Source organism: Lithobates pipiens, unplaced genomic scaffold (assembly GCF_037356315.1).
Source record: "Lithobates pipiens isolate NorthernLeopardFrog02 unplaced genomic scaffold, aLitPip1_a1.2 Scaffold_25, whole genome shotgun sequence".
In the NCBI taxonomy this organism is placed as follows: Eukaryota; Metazoa; Chordata; class Amphibia; order Anura; family Ranidae; genus Lithobates; species Lithobates pipiens.
In genome coordinates, this window is record NW_027507787.1 from 34,145,147 (window position 1) to 34,171,886 (window position 26,740).

At 44.2% G+C, this 26,740-nt stretch overlaps 1 protein-coding gene across 8 annotated transcripts in view; it reads right to left on the reverse strand.

Annotated features, from left to right (window-relative positions):
* The window catches only part of PLCE1 (phospholipase C epsilon 1), a 783,803-nt gene that overhangs the window by 641,844 nt on the left and 115,219 nt on the right, over positions 1–26,740 (reverse strand). For all 8 annotated transcript variants that reach the window (XM_077454232.1, XM_077454230.1, XM_077454231.1 and 5 more), the window contains exon 2: positions 4,278–5,732. In XM_077454232.1, coding sequence (XP_077310358.1) covers positions 4,278–5,438 — 1,161 coding nt within the window. In that variant the 5' untranslated portion in view covers positions 5,439–5,732. The remainder of the gene's footprint in view (positions 1–4,277; positions 5,733–26,740) is intronic.

Genomic DNA, 26,740 nt, shown 5'->3' on the forward strand with positions numbered 1-26,740 from the left:
AAAACAGTAAATAGGCCCACCTTCTAATACACGATCCTATAATATAAAACACACACACATATATATACACATATATATACACTTTAATAAATATACCCATATTTTATATATATATATATATATATATATATATATATATATATATATATATATATATATATATATATATACACACACACACACACACACACACACACACACACACACAAAACGGGGCATTGTAATCTAATTAGAATGGTACCCTTGAAGCTCCTTGATATAAATATGAATATTCAAAATCTCCACCACACTTTGGAAACTTTGCACATTGTTGCCTAACATCAAATACCCCACTTACATGGGGCGGTTACTAATGCTCAGCAATGCTCCCTGTTTTTGGTGCCCTGATGATGGCTGCTAACAGCAGTGATCTTTATTACATACTTTTTTTCCTATCTTTATTTATAGGATCCCCTATATTAGCATCTCCAGGACTGCTTGCCATGATCTAGATGTCATTTCATATGTTAGGTATGTGCTACCACCAGGCAGCCTTTTGTTTCTATGGCTGTACACATATTATACATAAATGTTTTCTTATATACTTATTTGTTTCTTTTTACGGGACTCCCCTTCTAGACCCCAGTATGCATGGTCTAGCCTTATTTAGGGATCTATTATACAACCCTGAACCCCCTTTGGTTCCCTCTGGGGCTGGGTTGTTAGTCCCTTTATTAATCTCTCCATCAAAATTTTGTTTTGGATGCACTTGCATAGCTATAACGTGGACAGGGTTGCTGGAGACTTCATGTGACACCGTTTTTTAATATATGAATGTGGATTTTCTTCATGTATACCCAACTACCCAATGTGGGTTGCTATTATATTGGCTTTCCCATATCTGTATGTCATTGAATAGATGCACTAATTTACTTTTAACCATCTGCATTCTAGGTGATATACATCCTGTTAAATCCCTGATAAAGGAGACTCAGTGAAACGCATTGGGTATAGGATATTGTATCTATATGTTGTATATTGTGATTTTTTTTAACTTCAACTCTATCATTGGTAATGCCTTTCTTTGCCCTTCAGGGGATGTGGCACACTGGGATATCTATATTATTAGAATCTTTTCTCATTTAAGCAAATGGGGTCACTTTGCAAGCGTACTGCAACTGCATGCTCCTGTGGAGTCCAGGTGGTTAAAGCAGGTGGTGAGAAAGTAACACAATGCTGCCTGCTTTAACCCCTTGTTTGCTGTACTGTACAAGATTGCAAGGGAATTTGTGGAGCAGCCTCATTCACTTGAATGGGTCATGCTTGGTGGGTGCTACACCCACCAATCATGACAGGGCATATACCTCTTGCTGCGTCTGTCACATGTCTACACCCCTGACTACTGCAGCCAAAGTGAGTGTGGTTGGGATGGGGGTGGTAAAAATATCTCTTAAAGAGGAGTTCCAGTCCCCCAACTTTTTTGGGGGGGACTGGATTAATTGTCAAAACCTGTAAATGAACATTTCTAACAAGTCATATTTTCGCGCTTTTGGTTTCTTGAAAAATTGTTTGTTACTCACGGACAGGGCTGCCAGCAGCGGGGTACAGCCCATACACTTGAAAGGGGCCCGAGTGTCTGGAGGGGTCTGATCGACTGGCAGGGATGTGAGAAGGCAGGGGCAGGTGAAGGGGAGCTTCGTGAATGCTTCTGTATGTGTGTGAGTCCGCAGCTGCTGCTCTGTGTCATTGAGCTCACATCTCTTTGTTGCCACCTCTGGCCATTTTCTGCATGTGCACCACTCATGTGAGCTGCCTGTACTCCTGTGGGGGGGGGGGGGGGCGTGGCTGTGTGTGTCTACATGCCTGTGTGTATGCCTCTGTTTGTATGTGTGTGTGTACACATGCCTTTCTGTGTGTGTACATGCCTCTGTGTGCGTACATGCCTGTGGGTGTGGGTGTACATGCCTGTGCGGGCGTGTGTGTGTGTACGTGCCTGTGTGTGTGTCTGTGTGTACATGCATGTGTGTGACCGTGTGTCAACTATACACATTTGAGGGGGACTGAGAGCCTACAGCTGTGAGGAGGACAGAGCGTACAGGTGTGAGGGGGGCTGAGGCATTGAAGTACTTGGTGGGATAGCTAGTGGGTGGATTCAGTGGGATGGCTAGTGGGCAGGCCCTGGGGAATGTTGGTGGTCAGGCTGGGGGGGGGGGGGGCTAAAGCTGTGTAAGGGGCCCCACAATTTCTGATGGGTGCCCTGCTCACTGATCTCGGAAGCAGGATGGTTGCATTTTATTTTTGGGCATCTGAAGCCCTCCTGTGTTCATTTCCTGGATTTCTTTGCAGCTGGCTACACAGCATGCACCTCCAGATCTTGCACATGCTCAGTAAAGCCTCAGCGAGGCCGTCCCTCTTCCTGACAGGTTGCTATAGTAATGTCGACATCGGCAGAAGTTCCCGCCCCACTGCTATAGCAACCTGCCAATCAGAGGATAAGAGAAGAGAGGTAATAGAAGTCGGATCAGGCAGGGGGGTGCGGACACCATCCTGAGGGTGGCAAAAACCATGGCTTCCTTTGGTAGTTTATTATTTTCAGCCAAAACACCTACGGCGCTGCACTTTTCCTTCACTCACTACTCCCTGCTGAGTCTGTGCCTGTCACTATATCTAATGCCCTGAGCGGGCAGCGTGGCTGTTGCTGCACACTGTTTCCTCTCCAGTTGCCGTCTGGGTGTACTGTGTGAAGTTGCTATGGGGTGCGGACCACACCTGGGTGACACCATCAAGGAAGCTGGCAGCTGTAGGGGGTGCTGTCAAGCCCCCATCCCCCCATAAGTGAAGTGGTGACAGGGCTAGCAGGCTGCAGAACTTAGATGAACTCAGGCAGCGGCGGTGTGACAGGGGGGGGCAAGCTCGCCCCCCCTCCTCCCATTCTCCTGTTAGTCGAGAAGAGAGAGCAGCTCTCAGATTTAATCCAGCTTCCTGCAGACTCTTTTTCCCTCCCTATTGGCCACAGCAAAGGGCCAATCACAAAAGATTAATGGAGCATCATGGGCCATGTAGTCCCAGAAGATCGGCGGCCTCATTGTTCTCCACAGGGAGGAGACTACAGCTCCCAGCATGCACTCTGCTGGAGGAGAAGAGAGAGGGAGAGCCCAGAACTCAGTAACAACGTTCACGTCATTTCCTATCTGCAAATAACATGAGTAGGCGATTCGCAAGGACTCCTGGGATACATGACGCTGCTATCCCAGAAACCCTTGCGCATCGCCTAGTGATGTAATCGCCTAGGCAGGGAAAGGTGGAAGTCATTAATAATAATGATACATAACCAAAAAAATGTATATATGAGCATAAAAATAAATTTAAAAAAAGGCCATTGTGAAAATTATGAGCTAAGGGCATGCAGCAGAAAGTTCAGAAAATGAGTGGAACTCCGCTTTAACCATAGGGTTTTACTAGCCCCAAAACTACAAATGTAAATGAACCCTTATTGTTCTGAGTCCCCTATAAAGCTGCCTTTACACAGATGTGATGCGGTTTACCTGCACCGCAGGTACAGCGCATTTGCAAATTTCCTGGGTAAGTTGCACTTTGCCATAAACTTCTATTATATCTTGCATGTGTGGTGCACTCTCTGAAAGTGCACCAAAACTCTTGCATTCAGAAAGTGTGCCAAACCAGCAGGATATAAAATGAAGTCTATGGCTAAGCTCAGCAAACATGCAGGAAAGCTGCAGGTACACTGCCCTGCACCTGTGGTGTGGGTAAATCGCAACGCATCAGTGTGAAAGCAGCCCTATACTATTATGCCCAGTGTATTGCTTCACACTGACCTGAAGATTTCTTTTTCCTGCTGCTGACACCACTCTGGAGATGGCTAGCTGGGCTAAGACATGAAGTGATGTTGGTATCACTCCGCATTGGGACAGGAGCCAGCACTACAAAGGAGGCATTGGCTCTTGCTCCCTACTAAAGCTCCCAATTTACAAGTAGTCTCTCTGCACTGCACTCTGTTTGATGCTCTGGGATGGTGGGTCAACAAGCCCAGACCGCAATCTACTAGTCACCTGATTGCGATCTATGGGTTGCTGACCCCCACACATAGATTGAAAGGATTATTCAAACATACTAATCTTGTCCCCCATGGCATGGCGAGCATGATCATCCAATGCACTCTAAAATGAAACAGTACAGTATTCTGTCTATATGTATGGTATTATTTTTATATATCTATATACATACCTGTATATACAGGAGATATATACACACAAAAAACAAAACCACAGCACACTTACCTGACAGACAGTCATCGTCTCCAAAAAGGAAATAAAATTATCTCTTCTCTCAGAACCTTGCGCAAAAGTCAAGCTTTTAGCTGTTAGCCAAAAATACTTCAGTTCTTTTGTGTTTTCTTGATGTCTCTTAACAAAACAGAATGCTTTGGTTCCAATACGGCCAGAAGGCAAAGATTTAAAAACTGCGCTGGCTCCTGTATAAACAGACTTTTTCACTTCTTTGTAATTTTTACAAAACCTTCTGATCAGCAGCGTTGAACGATCTTTTCGGTTCCTTGAGAAATCATTTTCTATTTCCTCTTCGTATTGTTCATCAGAGACTTCAATTTGAAATGGCTGTGATGAAAGAATACAGGGTAACCTCTGTCCATCTGCATTGTCTACAGGAAATTCTGGCATTGTCTCTGGGCACAAAATTGATTGGTAATTCACAGGGCAACCAATGTGTTCATGGCTACTGCCACAATTCTCAGAACTGCAAGAGCTGGATACACAACTATTGCAGCAATTTATCCTCAATGTCTGTAAATGGCTGCTCAAAATACACTGGTTATTTGTGGAACTGGAACATAAACCACTCTTCTGATTGGAATTACTTTTGTGTAATGTTGGAATGTGAGTGACAGCATCTGTGCAGTGATCATTCACTATTAAGTGACCCTTTAATGCCTGCCCTTCCACAGATGATGCGTCTGCTTTAAAATGAATTTCTGTCAGCACAGCAGGAATATGGGAGTCTGTACAAACATTGTTCTGTTTAAGAGGATTGTAGGACTTGCAGAACTGATTAAAACCTAGACTGGACTTGTAGGCTCGCTCAAACAGTTTGCTATTGAAATAATCACTGGCATGGGAGGTACAGAGGTTGTCTTGTGCAGTACCTTTGTCGTTAAGGGTTTTTCCACTTTCACCTTTGCTTTCTATTAAAAAAGGCTCAGCCACAGAATTCTGAGCTCTATGCCCTTTTAACTTTGTTAAGCCTGGCACAGTCTCCATGCTATGTCTTTTTATAACGCTAGTATCCAAACTATTCTTAGAATTTTCATCTCCAGTCGACTGAGAAGGTATCACGTTCGTCTCTACTGATGGTAAAACAACATAGGCTGCAATATCCTCGGAGGTCATACTAACTCTCAGGACTTCAGCTTTCTGCTTCTGCATCCACGGATCAGGTACACAATGTACAATGCCTTATTGCAAGCTCATATTCTTTCAATAAAAATATCAATACCATGAAAACATTTATTTTGTTTTGCAGCAGATGTGAATTGTTTTTCCTTTGTCTTGAATCAGATTCTGTCACAAATCATGCATTTTTAAGGGTAGTTCCATCCAGCTGTTTACTCCAGAGATGTGTGAACACAGCTTAGTGGATTCATTTCTGATAACAGACGTAAAATCTAGTTTCATTCCAGCAGTGTCTAGGGCTGCAAAATGGTCCACAATACAACATTTCTGCAAACACAAATAAAAAATGTAAAAAATAAGTAAAATATCAATTAAAAAGACAAACATGTTGCCTAGTTTACTACTCTGATAAGACAAGTACTGTATTTAACAAGGATTAACACAAAGGTAATCGGCTTCAAAATGTTGAATTAACCACTTGACCACTGGGCACTTAAACACCCTTAATAACCAGACCAATTTTCAGCTTTCGGTGCTCTCTCTTTTTGAATGACAATTACTCAGTCATGCAACACTGTACCCATATGAAATTTTTGTCCTTTTTTTCACACAAATAGAGCTTTCTTTTGGTGGTATTTAATCCCCGCTTGGTTTTTTATTTTTTGTGCTATACAAGAAAAAAAGACCAAAAATTCTGTAAAAAAAAGAATTTTCTTTGTTTCCGTTATAAAATTTAGCAGATTAGTAATTTTTCTTCATAAATTTTGGCCAAAATTTTATACTACTACATATCTTTGGTAAAAATAAGTACAAATTGGTGGATATTATTTGGTCTTTGTGAAAGTTATAGAGTCCACAAGCTATGGTGCCAATATCTGAAAATTGATCACACCTGAAGTACTGACGGCCTATTTCAATTCTTGAGACCCTAACATGCCAGAAAAGTACAAATACCCCCCAAATGACCCCTTTTTGGGAAGAATACATTCCAAGGTATTTAGTAAGAGGAAAGGTGAGTTTTTTGAAGTTGTCATTTTTTCCCACAATTCTTTGCAAAATCAAGATTTTTTTTACTTTTTTTTTTCACAAAATTGTCATATTATCAGTTTATTTCCCACACACAGCATATGCATACCACAAATTACACCCCAAAACACATTCTGCTATTACTCCCGAGTATGGCGATACCACATGTGTGAGACTTTTACACAGCGCGGCCACATACAGAGGCCCAACATGCAGGGAGCGCCATCAGGCGTTCTGGAGCACCCAGGACAATTCTGACATTTCTCTCCTACATCTAAAAATCATCATTTATTTGCTAGAAAATTACATCGAATCCCAAAACATCCTATATATTTTTTTAGGAAACACCCTGGAGAATACAATGGTGGTTGTTGCAACTTTTTATCTCGCACAGTATTTGCACAGCAATTTTTCAAATGCTTTTTTTTGTAAAAAAAACAAATTTTGTGCTTAAAAAAAAAAAAAAAACACAGTAATGTTAGCCCAATTTTTGCATAATGTGAAAGATGAAGTTACGCTGAGTAAATAGATACCTAACATGTCACTCTTCAAAATTGCACACGCTCGTGGAATGGCGCCAAACATCGCTACTTAAAAATCCCCATAGGCAACGCTTTAAATTTTTTTTACTGGTTACATGTTTTGAGTTACAGAGGAGGTCTAGGGCTAGAATTATTGCTCTCGCTCCAACGTTCGCAGCAATACCTCACATGTGTGGTTTGAACACCATTTTCATATGTGGGTGGGACTTACGTATGCGTTCGCTTCTGCATGCGAGCACATGGGGACAGGGGCGCTTTAAAAAAAAAAATCTTTTGTTCATTTTACTTTATTTATTTTAGTTTGACATTTTTTTCCCCACAAAAAAATTTTTTGATCACTTTTATTCCTATTACAAGGAATGTAAACACCCCTTGTAATAGGAATATGGCATGACAGGTCCTCTTTACAGTGAGATATGGGGTCAATAAGACCCCGCATCTCACCTCTAAGCTAGGAAGCATTAAATAAAAAAATAAAAAAAAGATTCTGGCTTTGATCGTATTGGCGAGTCGGTAGAAGGAAAAAGTGGGGGAAAACACTGCGCTATAACTGAATGTAAAACAAAAAAAGCAGCTGCCAACACTTAAAACAAACAAAGTTCCACAATCAAAAGGTAAAAAATAGTGTAGCGCTTCTGTAGTAGTGAATGTGATCAACATATACACAAAAAATTCCAAATAAATGGTCACATGAGAAAGTCCATATACATAAAACAAAGTCCAATGGAATGGGTATGAACTTCCGTGATGTAACTGGTACAAGGATGATTAGGCCATTTCAAGGAAAGAGAGGGATCTTGCTAAACAGATATACCCATGTAAAACAGCTTGTCTGTAGACATCAGGGAAGTAAATAAATACTCTTACCAACTGTGTTGGACTCACACGGTCATATGACAGTTGAGTCTGTAAAGCTTGGGGTCCCAATCTAGGGCCAGGGGGTGGATCGGTGAGGGTCCGTCAAACTGGTGAGAGAACTCCAACCGACTGTGTGCCAAGCGATGTCCAAGCATGCCCCTGTCGAAGACATATGTGTCGAAACGCGTCGGGCTAGCTGTTGGCACCCTACATTGCTTTTACTTTCATTTTTATCTAATCTTTTTGTGATCACTAAGTCATAAAATATTTTATATAATTTTTTGACTTTTAAATAAATTTGCCGTTTTATACCGTCTGACCCGCACCATGTGGAGCTCTCTTTTTCCTTTCTCTTTTTTGGCCTAAAAAACCTCTAACATCTTTCACCCTATTTTGGGGTGATCGGAGTATCGGTGTTGATCGTGCTACGTCCGAGTTGGATAAGAAACCATCCTGATGTTCCATCCGTGAAACACATCGCTTGGCACACAGTCGGTTGGAGTTCTCTCACCAATTTGACGGACCCTCACCGATCCACCCCCTGGCCCTAGATTGGGACCCCAAGCTTTACAGACTCAACTGTCATATGACCGTGTGAGTCCAACACAGTTGGTAAGAGTATTTATTTACTTCCCTGATGTCTACAGACAAGCTGTTTTACATGGGTATATCTGTTTAGCAAGATCCCTCTCTTTCCTTGAAATGGCCTAATCATCCTTGTACCAGTTACATCACGGAAGTTCATACCCATTCCATTGGACTTTGTTTTATGTATATGGACTTTCTCATGTGACCATTTATTTGGAATTTTTTGTGTATATGTTGATCACATTCACTACTACAGAAGCGCTACACTATTTTTTACCTTTTGAGTCGGTAGAAGCACCGGAGGGCGGCGGGAGGGGGGGTGGAATGTCTATGGCTGGGTATTGCAGGGTATCACCGAGTATGGCTGGGTATCTCCGGGTATGGCAATTTATGGCAGGATATTGCAGAGTATTAGCAGGGTATTGCAGAGTATTGTCTGGAATTGTACTGCAGAGTATTGTCTGGAATTGTACTGCAGAGTATTGGAGGGTATTGCAGAGTATTGGAGGGTATTGCAGAGTATTGGAGGGTATTGCAGAGTATTAGTTGGTATTGCAGAGTATTGGCGGCTATTGCAGAGTATTGGTGGGTATTGCAGAGTATTGGTGGGTATTGCAGAGTATTAGCTGGCATTGCAGAGTATTGGTGGGTATTGCAGAGTATTGGTGGGTATTGCAGAGTATTGGCTGGTATTGCAGATTATTGGCAGGGAATGGAGGGGTTAAATTTCAGTGAGCAGCGATGTGGGCACTGCAGATGCAGTCCACAGCGCTGCTGACACCGATCTCTTCCCCTCCGCTGTACCCATCGGTACAGAGAGGGGGAGGGAGAAACCGGCATCATAACATGACGCCGGTTTGTTTACAAGTGATCACTCCGTCATTTGACAGAGCGAACACGTGGTAAACAGCCGCGATGAGCGGCCGTTTACCGGGACTTGTGATGCGCCGGGTCCACAGGATGCTCCCAGAGGGCACGCGAGAGCGGAATTCTGGGAGGACGTCATATGACGGCCTTCCAGAGTTAAATAACCACCCTGTAGCCGTCATTTGGCTATGGGTCGATTGTTAAGTGGTTAATATGTAAAATAGATATTTTTGGCACCTGTGTGCCATCGGGCATATTTCCTTTCACTTCCTGCCCTATAGCCAACACAGGAGGAAAGTCCCTCCAAAATAATGGAATTTTGGGGTGTCACCAGAACTAATGTCCCTATTGGAAGATTTCTCCACCTCTACTACTGTTCTGACGTCAACCCAAAAATTTGGGATTTTCTTTTACATTCACTTTCAGTGATAATGGTAAATAGGATAAATAGAATCTCCCTAACTGGGTTACAGACAGCAATGAAAACTGAACAGGGTTCTAATCCATCTCTACTCGTTACTTTGGTTACACTTTAAAGCGTATGTAAAGGCAAAAGTTGTAGGCAGGTGTCTATAATAGATTGTATTAATTAATATTACTGTAATGGTACCGTTAAATAGCTGGGCTGATTTATACTTGTGCAATGCGGGAACCCTGGGAATCCACTCCGGGTTCCTGCATCGCACCCAACTCGCAAGACATTTCACACTGCCATATGCAAAGTGACAATACATTGTTAATGACACCCCCATTTCAGCTCGCATATCGCACTGCAAACTGTCAGTTCCGACATGCTCTGCGAACACCCATGCTCTCCAATTCTGGTGCGGACCAAAAAAAAGGGTCCTGTGCGAGTTTAGTCCGAATGCGATGCGAGAACTTTTTATTTGATATATTTTCCAGTCTATTGTGTAAGTAATGTTTGGTCTTTTAGCAATGTACAGACAACAAATTTTAAATTTTCAAGAGCAATATATTCTGAATGTAAACATTACAGATAAGGTACAGTGGGATTCTGTGATAAGAGTTCACAGAACATCATAAATACATTTCTTGCTTTTGCATGAAATCAAAATAAAGAAGCAAACAGCAACCACCAGAAATGTATAAATACACGTGAGAAAAAACTTAAATTGCTTCCTGTACTCTAAAGCTGACCATATGTGGTTCCGATTTTTTCATTCAGCTGGCGGGCTGAACAAAACACTGAACCGGTTCCCCCGTTTAAACATTAGAGGTGGAGGCAAGAATCCTCTTTGCTGCGCTATTGTATTCTGATAGAGGAGAGAATCCCCCGCTATTGGAATACCACGATCAAAGCTGCACCCACTGATCGAGGGGCTTTTATTCGACAGAGCAGTTAAACAAAAGTAAATTGTTAGACTGACTCATGTTCAACACAGTAACTACACATGGATCGAATTCTGGCCAGTCCATGCTGAAACGGCTGAATTTCAATCCATCTATGGCCACCTTAACATTTCCGTTTACAGCCAGGCGCACACTGCTAGGTTTTATTTTTCTGTTCAACTCAGCAGATTGAACAATAAAAAACTGACAGATCCCTGAACCAACTCAAGCAATGTTGGTGCGGCAATCTCTGCAGCTGTGCTATTTTATTCTGACAAAGGGACTCTTCCCTCCCCAGCTGATTTCTTCTCATTATTATACAGGATTTATATAGCGCCACCAGTTTACATAGCAGTTTACAACTTGAGGGTAGACAGTACAAATACAATGCACTAGGAATCAGAGGGCCCTGCTCCTTAGAGCTTACAATCTAAGAGGGAAGGTCAAGAGGTACAAGAGGTAATAACTGTGGGCGATGTGCTGATTGAGAAGATAAATGTACAGTTGTTAGGTGGGGGCCAGATAGGCTTCTCTGAAGAGATGAGTTTTCAGGGATCGTCTGAAAGTGGATAAAGTAGGAGAAAATCGGACAGATTGGGGTAGAGCATTCCAGAGGATGGGAGAGGCTCTGGAGAAGTCCTGAAGGCGAGCATGGGATGAGATGACCAGGGAGTTTGAGAGCAGATAGTTGATTTACTAAAACTGGAGCGCGCAAAATGTGATGCAGCTGTGCATGGTAGCCAATCAGCTTCTAACTTGCTTTGACAAAAAAAATGGAAGCTGATTAAATGCAGAGCTGCACCAAATTTTGCACTCTCCAGCATTATTAAATCAACCAGCCCCTCATGCACACTATGCTCATCTGAACAGGTTTCTCCATACAGGAGAAAAGCAAAGTTAAAAATGCACCTAAGGCCAGGTTTTTCAAATGCATTTAGATGCGTTCAGGCACATCAAGCATTTGGATGTTCATTCATTTCATTGGCTAGATTATTTTATTCTGGCCAATAAAATTAATGAATCCTCAAGCACCAAATGTGCCTAGCATTAAGGTGCATTTACATAGGTAAAGCTTTTTTTTCTGCCCAAAAGCTCCTCTTTTGTTTGCGATTTTGGTGCCTTCAGATTTCTGCCCCAAAACACCCCAACTTCTAAATGCCTGTAAATGCCTATGTGTGCATGGACACATAGGCTAACATAGAGGGGTGTTTAGGGGCAAAAAAAGGTCACACCCCTGTAAAACAGACATTTGATAGCTGCAGTGTTTACAAAAATTCAATTCTTAAAGGAAAAGTATGGGAATCTTGTTTTTTTTGCAGATTAATACTTACCTAGGTGGATGTAGGATATGTCCGATTGCTGCATCGTCCCCCGGCGCCTCTTTACTGAGAACCGAGCCACCAACACCGCCGATGCCTCGGTTCTCACTGCTTCCCGAGTGGAGAGTTGCTGACTGTCAATCAGCAGCTCTCCCGCTCTACTCCCCCACGCTCACTGGATCGCTGAGCTGTTAAGGGGCGAGGAGCAGCCATCACAGCGGCCCGCTAGTCCAGGCGGATGCAGACTTCCAGAGTCGGGATGACGCAGTGCCTGAACTGATCTTGGTGACATCAGCAGAGGGTGGACTTCAGACCGCTCTCTGCTGAAAATGGGTCACAGTCATGCAAAACAAATTTGGACTTGTCCTTTAACCTAAATTCACAACTGTAAAAATCTCAGTCATCATGGCAACTGCAAAAACCAAAGTCCCTAGGTGTTCATCCCACACTACTGCTTCCCCACACCTTCCTCCTTTTTCCATTCCCCTTTCCCCAGTGCCTACCTTAATGCCCCAGAATACCCTTCCCTACACATTTCACTCACCCATTCCTACTTCACCTGTGTTATAAAAAAAACCCTACCAGACAAAATATGAAAAAATGTATGCAGAGTCTTGTTTACACCTTCCCCCTATTTCCTGTAGACAAGGAACAACAAAATGAGAAGACAACTCCTTCTGGATAGATGACCACATGTATGTTTTGCCTCTTTACTGTTTACAGTATATATCTTGTCCAGAGTTCTGAACTTTGACTCCTACTTTGTTTTTTCAGTGGTGAACTGTTTTGCAATGTGCCCTATTTTAACCACTTGCAGACCGGACCATTTTGCTGGTAAATGACCAGAGGTCTTTTTACACTTTGGCACTGAGCTGCTTTAACTGGTAATTGCGCGGTCATGCAATGTTGTACCCAAACGAAATTTGCGTCCTTTTCTTCCCACAAATAGAGCTTTCTTTTAAAAGTATTTGACTGACTCTGCGATTTTTATTTTTTGTGATATAAACGTAAAAAGACCGCAAATTTTGAAAAAAAATGATATTTTCTACTTTTTGTTATTAGAAAAATCCAATAAACTCAATTTTAGTCATACATTTAAGCCAAAATGTATTCAGCCACATGTCTTTGGTAAAAAAAAAGTCAATAACTGTATATTTATTGGTTTGCGCAAAAGTTGTCACATCTACAAACTAAGATACGTTTTCTGGAATTTACGCAGCTTTTAGTTTACGACTGCCTATCTCATTTCTTGAGGTGCTAAAATGGCAGGGCAGTACAAAACCCCCCCAAATGACCCCATTTTGGAAAGTAGACCCCCTAAGGAAATTGATAAGTGGCATGTTGAGCCCATTGAATATTTTATTTTTTTGCCTCAAGCGATTGAATAATGACAAAAAAAAATTATTTTTATTTTTTTTACACAAAGTTGTCACTAAATGATATATTGCTCACACATGCTATGGGCATATGTGAAATGACACCCCAAAATAAATTCTGCTGCTTCTCCTGAGTACGGGGATACCACATATGTGGTACTTTTTGGGAGCCTAGCCGCGTACGGGGCCCCGAAAACCAAGCACCGGCTTCAGGCTTTCTAAGAGCGTAAATTTTTGATTTCACTTCTCACTACCTATTACAGTTTTGAAGGCCATAAAATGCCAAGATGGCACAAAACCCCCACAAATGACCCCATTTTAGAAAGTAGATACCCCAAGCTATTTGCTGAGAGGCATGTTGAGTCCATGGAATATTTTATATTTTGCCACAAGTTGCGGGAAAATTACAAACTTTTTTTTTACACAAAGTTGTCACTAAATGATATATTGCTCACGCATGCCATGGGCATATGTGAAATGACACCCCAAAATAAATTCTGCTGCTTCTCCTGAGTACGGGGATACCACATATGTGGGACTTTTTGGGAGCCTAGCCGCGTACGGGGCCCCGAGAACCAAGCACCGCCTTCAGGCTTTCTAAGGGCGTTACAGTTTTGAAGGCCATAAAATGCCAAGATGGCACAACCCCCCCCCCAAATGACCCCATTTTGGAAAGTAGACACCCCTAAATTTACGGGTACACTAGTGAGACTAGGTAATAAATGGCGGGTGCCCTGAAACTATAAAAAAATAACTAACCAACCAGCGTCACCTGTAACAGTTATATGGTGATCACTGGTGAAAGGGTTAACTAGGGGGCAATCAGGGGGCTTTATGCGGTAGTATATGGGGGTCCCTGGCGCTATAAAAAGCTGCGGCGAACCTAAATACCTACCTGCCTAACTAGCGTCACCTGTGACACTAATACAGCGATCAGAAAAACGATCGCTTATTAGGCTGGGTTCACACTGGAGCGATGCGGGAACGCCATGAATCCGCGGCGGGTTCCCGCATCGCATGCCTCCCGGGCGGCAGTTCACACTGCCCTATGCGAACTGCTGGGAGTGTCAGTGAAATGTTAATGACACCCCCAGATCAGTTCGCATATCGCAGTGCGATCTGCAAACTCGGATCGCATGGTGTGAACACCCATGTGATCCGATTCTGCTGCGGACCAAAAAAAGGGTCCCGTGCGAGTTTGCGGCGGGTGCAACGCGAATTCAGCCATACTATCTGTATGGCTGAACTCGAATCGCACAGAGATCGGATGTGATTTGCACTGCAGTGCGGTGCGAATCACATCCGTTCTCATAAACCGCTGCAATGTGAACCCAGCCTTAGTGACACTGGCGACGGGGGGTGATCACGGGGTTAAACCTTTATTGGGGGGGTTAGGGGGGTACCTTAGAACTAAAGGGGGCTAACCCTAACTGCCCTAACAGTTATTACAGTCACAAATGACACCCGCCGTGTGATCAGGGGGTTAAACCTTTATTAGGTAATAAATGGCGGGTGCCCTGAAACTATAAAAAAATAACTAACCAACCAGCGTCACCTGTAACAGTTATATGGTGATCACTGGTGAAAGGGTTAACTAGGGGGCAATCAGGGGGCTTTATGCGGTAGTATATGGGGGTCCCTGGCGCTATAAAAAGCTGCGGCGAACCTAAATACCTACCTGCCTAACTAGCGTCACCTGTGACACTAATACAGCGATCAGAAAAATGATCGCTTATTAGGCTGGGTTCACACTGGAGTGATGCGGGAACGCCACGAATCCGCGGCGGGTTCCCGCATCGCATGCCTCCCGGCGGCAGTTCATACTGCCCTATGTGAACTGCTAGGAGTGTCAGTGAAATGTTAATGACACCCCCAGATCAGTTCGCATATCGCAGTGCGATCTGCAAACTCGGATCGCATGGTGTGAACACCCATGCGATCCGATTCTGCTGCGGACCAAAAAAAGGGTCCCGTGCGAATTTGCGGCGGGTGCGGCGAATGGCTGAACTCGAATCGCAGAGATCGGATGTGATTTGCACTGCAGTGCGGTGCGAATCACATCCGTTCTCATAAACCGCTGCAATGTGAACCCAGCCTTAGTGACACTGGCGACGGGGGGTGATCACGGGGTTAAACCTTTATTGGGGGGGTTAGGGGGGTACATTAAAACTAAAGGGGGCTAACCCTAACTGCCCTAACAGTTATTACAGTCACAAATGACACCAATGCAAAAAAAAATAAAAAATACATTGGTGTCACTGTGACTGGGGGAGCAGGGGTAATTGGGGGGGTGATCGGGGGGTAAAGGGGGGGTGTGAGTGTGCCTGGCATGTTCTACTGTGTAGTGTAGTGCTTGTGCAACTCACCGATGCTCTCTCCTCGGTGCCGGAACGAAAAATACCGACACGGAGGAGAGATTACATCACTTCCTCTCCTGTGTTTACATTACAGGAGAGGAAGTGATGCAATGCTTCACTCCCATTCGTCAGGAGCGATCGCGAGGGGGTGGCCATGAATGAATGGCCGCCTCCTCATCACCGATCGCTCCTGCATGGATACCGACCGCCGCAGGCACCGGGCGGGGGCCCGATCGGGCCCCCGACCCGCGGGAAGGCAGGGACGTACATGTACGCCCATATGCCTGCCCGTGCCATGCTGTCGACGTACATCGTCGTGCGGCGGTCGGGAAGTGGTTAAAGCTGATATAAAGCCTCACATATATCCAGTGAAGTGTCCAGCCTCAGATCATACACAGAGATTAAACAAATCCTCCTACATAAGTTTTACATGTAGATCTGCTGTCTTCATCTTTCTACATTCATTTTGTTTCTGCAGTGGGAGGGTAGTCTGGGCATACACTGTGGGTGAGCTGATTGGCAGAGGAACGAAGAAACTTGCAGAGCTGTGCTGTGCATAGACAAGCTCTCTGCTTATCTGTCTCCAAGTTATCTCCCTGACACAAATTTCCAGCTGCTTTTATCTCCTGTGTCAGAGAACTTTTCAGAAGTTATCATGCTGATAAAATAGTAACAGAGCAGCAAAACGACATGGTACTTAAGGCTTTGGGGAGAGTAAACACTACAGATATATCTGTCCAGGTCAGTTTTTATAAATGGGATTTACTTTCTCTTAGTCGCCTTCTTTATTTAAGTAAAACCGTTTCATCAAGAATATTGCTGTTTTGACAAAAAAAACGCCAAAAAATAAGAACTCTTTTAGTGACTGGCATGCCAACAGTAAAGCATCCTGAAACCATTCATGGTCCACAGCCATGAATAAATGGTACAAAAACATCCTCAGGCTCCGAGAACAACTTCTCCTAACCATCTAAGAACAGTTTGGTGATGAACAACAATGCCTTTTCCAGCATGATGGAATTCATTACCATAAGGCAAAAGTGATAACGAAGTGGTTTGGGGAAGTGGAAACAAAAATTTTTAATTTTGGGTCCATGGCCAGGAAACTACCCAGACCTTAATCCCTTTGAGAATTTGTGGTGGACCCGTGGTCATGGTCAATCTGACCTCAAGAGGCTTGTGAGTGAACCAAAAAAACCCCACAAATTCTAACAAGCTGCAAGCCTTGATTATGCAAGAATGGGCAGTGGCAGTGCCAGATCAGTCAGGAATCAGGATGTGGTGCAGAAGTTGAATGACAATAACAACATGCCATGCCAGGCCCAGGGCAAATTGCAGCGGAGGTCTTGAAAAAGGAGAGTTAACTCAAGTCAACACTGCAAATATTGCTGGGTAACCTACTACATTGAACCAGGGATAATGACTTTTCTGTCAAATGAAACAAAGTTCAGAGACAACCAGGTCAGCTTCCCAACAGTGTAGACAGGGTTGTAGGTATCTCACCTGACACAGGTAGGTCTGAATGGCGTAGTTTTTAATAAACTCTTTGCTTTATTGTTTTATTGTGACCAGGCATGGAGTTAACAACTAATGTAACAAAGTGAAAAAAGTAATGTAATTCTGTAGGTAAAATCGAAGTGTAACCAAAAGACCTTGGAGAGTTCTGTTCATTTTAGACTGAATGCTGCTACTTGATGACTATTCATATTGCAAGAATTTTTACAATTGTTTGTGAGTAGTTTTCTTTTTATCATTTTTAATAAATATATATCCAAAGGATAATGCACAAGTCTGGTGTGTCTCTTCTTTTTATATCTTTGACTATTAGGATTCCCCCATACTTGAGGGCAGCAAGGCCTGTGTCATTATATTGCTTGTCTCTTCTCCACTATCAAAATGGCCAATACCAGTGGCAGCACTCACATTTCTCTCCATCGGGATAAAAAAACTGCAATAGTTGCAAGCAGACAAATATATATCCAAAGCCAAAGCTTCAAATATACTCACTGTAATGCTGAGAGCGAGCTTGCACGGCAATAATGAATAGCCAAAGTGATTATCTGGGGAGGAGAGGATCTCTATTCAGGGTCATTAATTGGGCATGAAAGGGGATTTCCCGATTTTTGTTGAAATTGGAAATCCCCTTTAAAACTCAAATGAAAAAGCACTATACATATGTTACCCTTGTGAATAACACTTCCTTTACATGATCTTTTTAAGATCATCACTTTTGTACCTGTGCTGTCACTCTTCCAGAAATGGCAGGCTTCTCTATGAACTTATAAAAAGACAAAAAAAAAAAAATTTCAAAACAGATCTAGATTTCATCGGATTCTGGTCACCAGTTTTCTTTATATTTAGTAACACATAGACGTTACATGTTATATAAAATTAGCAAATAAACTTTTAGGGTTAGAAACTTTGCTCTACTGAGCACTATTTTTAGGACTAAAGGCAGATTATGATGTATGCCAGACAAAGAGCTCAATACAGACACCAGCTATTAACGAAACATCAACCACACAGTGGCATAGCTTTCACTGGATGAAATTAAATCACCAGATCGACAGTCTCTTAAAATGAGTAGCAAAGCAACAGGTTCACATCAATGCTGATCACACCAGTAGTACTTGCTCATATTCTCTTACATCCCTGCCACTCTATTCAGCAACTGCGAAGAAATATGCCTACTGACACAACCTCCTTCCTCCCACATGACAATGTTGGTGCTTAGTGATTGACTGCTCAGGCAACAGAGCTTTTATTTGGGGATGAAGAAAGTATCCTCAACCACAAGTATCTAAGTGTCGGGACACCATGTGCTACTATCCTGCACAGCGGCATAACCATACATGCAAATCTGCACAGAGAACAACAGACTTAGAACTGGAAGAAAACCTATTCCCACTTTAATGCAATAATTGCAGCAGCAGGGGTGGTCAGGGTTGACAAAACATGGTAAATTTACTGGTGGAGCACATTTTTTACTGGCAACAGAACTCCTATTGAAAACTTACACAGTGAAGAACAGTATAAACATGAGATGGAAACACTGACAATACCTATAACAAAGTAATTTGCTTGATTTACACTTAAAAGGTCAACACAGCATGAAATTATCAGCCCCTGATATTTACTGGCAGTTGTAAAAAAAAAATCACAGATTTTTATAAACTGTCAGTAAATTCACTGGCTGTTGGCAACCCTGGGGGTGGTGGGCCTTAATGGCAAGCCAACACAAATATGTGTCTTTTTGGCTCTGAGGTTCTGGGCCACCACCTCCTCCCAGTGTTAGTACAGTACTTAAAGGGTCCTAAGGTGGCAGCAGCAAGGGGCTGAGAAAACAGCATGACATGCGACATTCCTCCTTTAGATCAACTGTGGGTATAGGATAGTGTATATGGAGGGTTTTTTTTCTGTTGGTTGAACTGGATGGACCGGAGTCTTTTTTCAACTAGATTGTATGACAAACAGCAATAAATACAAACATTAAATTAGAGCTGCACGATTAATCGTTAAAAAATTGTTATCTCCATTCAACCGCCCTCACAATCATAATCCGTCATTTCCACGATCCATTCATGTAAAAAGTGCGGAGCCCTTCTCTGCTAACTCACAGCTGTGAGAAAAAAAAAAGAAAATCATCCTACAAATGTTTATCAACATTGCTCAGTGCTGAGATCAAAGGAAACATTGCAGTATTTAGTTATTTCAGATCAAAGGGAAGAACTTCGGGCTGTAATTTAGGTCAGTTTAACAACTTAAAGTGGTGTTGCCACCAAAAAAAATTGCTTAAAATTCATAAAAAAAATAAATAAAATAAAATAATTGGGAAAAAAAATTTTTTACTCACCTCTAACTGCCTATTGCTAGGGGGTCCCTCGTAGTCTGCCTCCTTCATTGCCCGGGCTGGTGACATCACGCCGCACAGTCATCTGGAACCTATCACGTGTCTCAGATGACTGTGCGGCGTATCACGCATGCGCAGTGGGTGCCCGGCTGTGAAGCCACAGCCGGGTGCCCACAGTAAGAATGCCAGTGCCGCGAGCGGAGTGGGCAAAGAGGGGGGCTTTGTTCCCCCGCATCGCTGGACCCTGGGACAGGTAAGTGTCCGATTATTAAAAGTCAGCAGCTGCAATATTTTTTTTTTAGGGGGCATCCCACTTTAAAGACTAAGGGCCCTTTCACACGGACGTGTCCGTGTAGGGGCTCCACTTTGCTCAGCGGGGGGTCGATCCATCGATCCCCGCTGAGCAGGCAGATGACAGGTCCATCTCTGCAACCCGTGCAGGGGCGGACCTGTCAGAGAGCCGCTCTCCTCTATGGGGGATCAGATGAAGACGGACTGTAGAGAGTCCGTTTTCATCCAATCTGCAGAAGAATGGAAAAATAGAGTTTCCCTCCGTCACACTTTTTCGGATCGGAGCAGGTCGGTTGTAAGCGGACATGTCACCGCTGACATGAGTCACTCCATAGAGGTCTATGTAGCGTCCGTTCAGGTCCACCTAAAAAAACTGACAGGTGGACCTGAACGGTCCATCCGTGTGAAAGAGGCCTAAGCCTTTTTCTGACACTTGTTGCTCACAGGTCAAAATCAGTATTTCCTGCTAGAAAATTACTTAGAATCCCCAAACATCATATATGGGTTTTTTTTTTTATCAGAGGCCCTAGAGAATAAAATGGCAATGTTTTACGTCACACTGTATTTGCACAACGGTCTTTCAAACAAAAAAAAAAGTTAGCCCAATTTGTTTTGCATAATGTGAAAGATGATGTTTCAATGAGAATCATGATCTTTATTCTAAGCAAAAAAATTGTGATCATTTTTTTCCAGAATCGTGCAGCTCTACACCAAATACAGCAATAAATGCTGCGCTGTTTGTGTTTATGGATGCACTCAGCCCAGCATGCTCTCATGGGTGCCCCCATAGCACTAGGCATGCTGTGGGGCCACTCGGAAGAGAGGTGGAGCAAATAATACCAGCGGAAGACCGCCAAAGAAGAGATAAAGGTAACATTGCACAGAGCAGGTAAGTATAACAGCTTAACAAGGTTGTAAACCTCCCTGTGTAAGTTGTACCTATAGGTAAGCCTAGAATAAGGCCTACCTATATGTACTGTAAACATTTACTGTATACTGCGCGATGTGATTGGCGCATGAGCTCTGAAGAAATGGCCGCCCGTGACGTTTCTTCAGGAGCATGTGCCATGGCCAACGGCTCCCACTCACATGACGTCGCATGGCACTGCACAGTCACACAGCAGGAGTTTGCGTCCTGGGAAGGAAGACAAGCGAACATGGATGCGGCCTGCAGCAGGGACAATGCAGGCTTTGTTTGCAGGCGAGTGTCACATAATTTGCTAGTATGCGATGCATACTAGCACAATATGCTTTTACTTTGCAGGGGAGAAGAAAGAAAGAAAAGCCACCAGGGTTTACTTCCTCTTTAACAACATTTTAATACAAAAAAAGCCTTTACAGCCACTTTAAGTCACATTTGATCTTTCAGCAGTAAGATTGGAGGGAAGAAATACAAAATAGACTAATAAAAAGAGGAAAGGTATGGAAAGCACAGAAATATAAAATAGAAATAAACTAAACCATTTAACTACTCCACTCCAAAATATTTTTCCTTTATTTGGTTAAGTAGGTACCAAGGCAAACTACTGTCTTCAAGGGCCCAAAAGGCCACACAAGTGCCAAAGGGCTGCATGTATCCCATAAGCCACTGGTTGGGCCAGCAGCGGCCCATCCATTAGGGGCGCATGGACGTCACCCGCCATTCCATGCGTCCAAACCCCCTGATCTACATACTGGGCGCTGGATGCATGGATTCCAATGGCGGGGTGTGGTTTTTTGAAACCCGTGTTTAGAGCCAGATGCTCTAATAGGCTTCGAAAAAAAGGGTGTGCTTAGGGCTCTAATCACATGTTTAAAAAAAAAACACACCCCCACCATGGAATCCATGCATCCAGCGCCCTGTATGTAGATCAGGGGGCTGGCCTCTTTTGATTACATGCAGCCCTTTGGCAATTGTGTGGCTTTTTGGGCCCTTGAAGATAGCAGTTTGCCTTGGTACTTACTTAACCAAATAAAGGAAAAATATTTTGGAGTGGAGTAGTTAAATGGTTTGTGTGACAGTTATGTGACAATAGCCAATGAATATTCGCTGTCGCCACAATGATCCTCCTCCCAGGCCAATCAGGAAGTAGGTCTGGAGACCCGTCACCCGATTGGCTGAAAGGACAGGTGATCCTATTGGATGCCTAGGAGGAGGCAGGGAGGAGCCACACAGTGGAAGCCGCCGTGATGCAGATAGGTCACAGGAGAGGCTGTCCGCCACCTATAGAAGCCAGCAACCTGCCCCTTGCCTGCCACTCATAGGAGCCCGCAACCGACCTGCTGCCCACTGCCTGTAGGAGCCTGCTGCCCGCAAGAGCCCGCAAACCCGGCTTGCTACCCGTCGCCTGTAGGAGCCTGTAACCCACCTGCTGTCTGCCACCTTTAGGAGACCCCCCCCCCCCCCCCCCCGGGTTGGGCTCTAGGGTTCGAAAAGATTTAAGAATGCTGCAAAAAACTTGTTTGATTTTTTGGTTATCTGCCATTCATTAAACTAGCACATACAAGCTATGATTAAAAACAAGCTGTCCTAAAAGAAATAAGACTGCCACAGATGACCTCCTTCGGAAAATGCTACCGCATCTGGTTGACTTTGGCTTCACTCTCCAATTCACTGACCTGGTAAAAGTTACAATGGCAGCTTACACATTTTCTCAGCTAAAGTTTAATTTAACCATTTGAGATCCGCGCTATAGTAAAATGACGGCTACGGCGCGGATCTCAATTTCCGGGACTATGTCTATAGACGTCGTCCCCTTTAAGAGCTCCCCGCGCGCTCCCGGGAGCGCGCATCGGGGAAAATCTGTGTTGGCCGTGTCCCCTGGACACAGCCAATCACAGATCGCTGTAAACGGCCAATCACAGCGGCCGTTTCCAGCGCGATCGCCGCCTCCAATGGGTGATGATCTCAAATGTAAACAAATGAGATCATCACCCATTGCCGAATCTGTCTCCTCACACAGCGATAGCGTGTGAGGAGAGAGATAGTGTGAGTTGAAAAAGTTAACTGTTTTGTTGCCATATATACCCTGCCAGTGCCCATATATACCCTGCCAGTGCCCAGATCTACCCTGCCAGTGCCCATCTCTACCCCACCTGTGCCCACCTGTGCACCGCCAGTGCCCCATCTGTGCACCGCCAGTGCCCGCCAGTGCCCATCTGTGCACCGCCAGTGCCCGCCAGTGCCAATCGGTGGCCATCTGTACCAATCTGTGCCTCAGCAGTGCCCATCTGTGCCGCCTCAGCAGTGCCCATCTGTGCCCATCTGCTGCCTCATCAGTGCACATCCGTGCAATAAATCAGTGCACATCTGTGCCGACCCATCAGTGCCCATCTGCCGACTCAGCAGTGCCCATCTGTGCCGACTCAGCAGTGCCCATCTGTGCCGACTCAGCAGTGCCCATCTGTGCCGACTCAGCAGTGCCCATCTGCCGACTCAGCAGTGCCCATCTGCCGACTCAGCAGTGCCCATCTGCCGCCTCAGCAGTGCACATCCGTGCAATAAATCTGCACATCTGTGCAATAAATCAGTGCACATCTGTGCCGACCCATCAGTGCCCATTTGTGCCACCTCAAAAGCACCCATCTGTGCCACCTCATCAGTGCCCATCAGTGCTACCATGGCTAAACGTGTCTTTTCCGCTGAGGAGGCGTACCAAATTATTTCCACGGCCGACGAGAGCAACGGGGAGCTCTCCTCTTCAGATTCCTTTTCAGATTCGGATTCTGAAGCCGACGTAAATTATGAGCCAGTCCTCAGCAGTGAAACACTGACTGAATCCGAGGAGGAAGATATCCGGCCCATCAAGCGAAGGCGTTCTAGTGAGGCAGTGCCGTCCACCAGCACCGCAGTGCCGTCCACCAGCACCGCAGTGCCGTCCACCAGCACCGCAGTGCCCCAGCAAGAAAGGCCAAGTACCAGTGGGGTGTCATTTCAGGCCCAAAGGGTTAGGAGCCATGCTGGCCTTCCCTATGCCCTTGTGGCTTCCTCCTAATTCAGGAGAGGCCAATGTTCCCCCTTTCACCGCCCAGCCAGGAGTCCAGGTGGACACGGAGAATTTTACGCCTATAGATTTTTTTAATTAAATTTTTACGGAGGATATGTTATCGTCAATTGTGGCCCAGTGCAACCTGTATGCACAACAATTTATTTTTCAAAATCCGACCTCTTATTATGCCCGTCCCTACGAATGGAGAGACCTAACGGTGGAGGAGTTCAAGGTTTTTTTAGGCCTCACATTTAATATGGGACTCAACAAAAAAAATCAATTACGTACCTACTGGTCAACCCACCCCCTCCACCACTCACCGCTCTTCTCCGCGGTAATGCCCAGAAGCAGGTATCAGATGATCCTGAGGTTCTTACATTTCAGTGACAATTCCTAGTGCCTTCCACGAAATGATCCAAATTATGACCGGCTTTACAAAATTAGACCAATACTTAATTATTTTTCAGAAATATTCCCCAAATTGTTTACCCCGGACCAACACATATATGTGGATGAGTCCCTTATTAAATTTAGTGGCAGGCTTAGAATGAAGCAATTTATGCCCAGCAAAAGGGCCCGCTATGGGGTGAAGGTCTACAAATTATGCGACCGAGCCACAGGGTACACATATTCATTCAAGGTGTACGAAGGGAAGGACACCCAGCTGCAGCCCCCTAATTGTCCGGACTACTTGGGATCCAGCGGAAAAATTGTTTGGGACCTCATATACCCCCTACTGGATAAAGGCTACCACCTGTATGTAGATAACTTCTCCACATCTCTGCCCCTGTTCCATAACCTTCACCGGAAGAAGACGCCAGCATGTGGCACCGTAGAAAAGAATCGGTAGGGCTTTCCTCAAAGTCTGGTGAACAAGAAGCTGCGAAAAGGAGAAACCGCAAGTCTGAGAAACAAGGAGGTTCTGGCAGTGAAGTGGAGGGACAGAAGGGATGTGTATATGTTATCTTCTATCCACAACGATACCTTCGTGGAAATCCCCAGAAGGAATGGTCCCGTAAAGAAACCCAAATGCATTTCCGAATACAATTTGTTCATGGGAGGAGTCGACTTCAACTACCAAATGATGAAACTATATCTTGTCACAAAAAAGTAGCAATTTATTTTTTTCAATTGGCCATTTATAATTCCTATGTCATTTACCGCAACGCCACCCAAAACCCCAAACGTTTCTTTGGCTACCAGGAGGAAGTTTTCACTGCCCTTATTTTCCCAAACGGCCCACCAGAAAATATCCGATCAGACGTTGTTAGTCGACTCTCCGAGCGCCACTTTCCCGATAAAATCCCCCCCCAAACCAACAGGCCAAAGACGTCAAAAAAGATGTAAGGTGTGTACCAGAGCAGGAGTCAGAAGAGACACATCTTATTATTGTGCACAATGTCCTTCCCAACCAGGCCTCTGTATAGGTGACTGTTTTCGGCGTTACCATACTTCAATACATTTTTAGTGAAGTATGGTAAACATAATCCTCAGTTCCTGCCTTCATACACCTTCACACCCCTTATGCCACTGCCTGCTCTGTAACTGACCCTGGCTTGTTATTTGACCACTCTTATGCCTGCCGATTCTGTACATACCGCTGCCTGATCTGGAACTGACCCTGGACTGTTATTCGACCATACTTCTGCCTAACGATTCTGTACATACCTCTGCCTGATCTGGAACTGACCCTGGACTGTTATTCGACCATGCTTCTGTCTAACGATTCTGTACATATCTCTGCCTGATCTGGAACTGACCTTGGACTGTTTGACCACGATATTTGCCTGCCTCTTGGACTGATCTTGTATTCTGCAACTGGACTAGTGGGATTCAACACAGGGTCTCACATATGTGAGGGGCTCCAGTATAGTTTTTCTGGAAGAAGAAAACAATTTTCTTTGTTTTCTTATTCCTAGATTAGGGTCTGGAGACTCGGAGGCTTCAAAGAGATTTGGGAGGGAGAAGCCTCTACCCCTATCCCCATTCTGTCCTGAACGAGGCTCTACTTCTGTCTGCTGCCTGTAGGACTTACTGCCATCATGCCGCACTGACCACACCACAAGGACCTGCCTACTACCAGGACCAATATTTTTGGCACTGCTGACATCTCTGCACTGACCCTGGACTGTAATATGGACAGTATCCCTGCCTGCTGCCTAAAAAACTGTGTTCGCTGTTGCTGACCAAGTCCCTGCCTGCTGCCTGGACCAGTGATATCCTCCTGTGGACAACTGCGCTTCTAAAACCACAGGTAATCTTTTCTTTACCCTTTGCTCAGCATAATGTATTTGGGGGTGTAATTCTTGGTATGTGCAGGCTATGTGTCCCTGGAACGCAGACGGTGTTTCTTGCATGTTGCGCCTCTGTATGTGGCTAGGCTGTGTAAACGTCTCACACATGTGGTATTGCCATACTCAGGAGGAGTAGTAGAATGTATTTTGGGGTGTTATTTTTGCTATGTAAATGCTATGCGTTGGAAATATCTTATAAACGGACAACTTTGTGTAAAAAAAAATGTGTTTTCATTTTTTTCCACATTTTCCAAAAACGTCTTCATAGATTATACGTTGGTGTGTTAGCTTTCCAAAATGGGGTCATTTTCTGGACGTTTCCATTGCCCTGGTGTTCCAGGGCCTTCAAAACTGTAATAGGTGGTTGAGAAATGAAATGTGTAATTTATGCTCCTAGAATGCCTGAAGGTGCTACTTCAAAATTAGGCCTCTGTATGTGGCCAGGCTGTGTAAAAGTCTCACACGTGGTATCGTTATACTCAGGAGGAGTAGGAAAATGTATTTTGGGGTGTTATTTGTGGTATGCACATTCCGTGTGGGAGAAATAAGCTATTACAATGAAAATTTTGTGGGGAAAAAAAAAATCGTAATTTTGCAAAGAATTGTGGGAAAAAATGACAACTTAAAATAACTCACCATGCCTCTTACT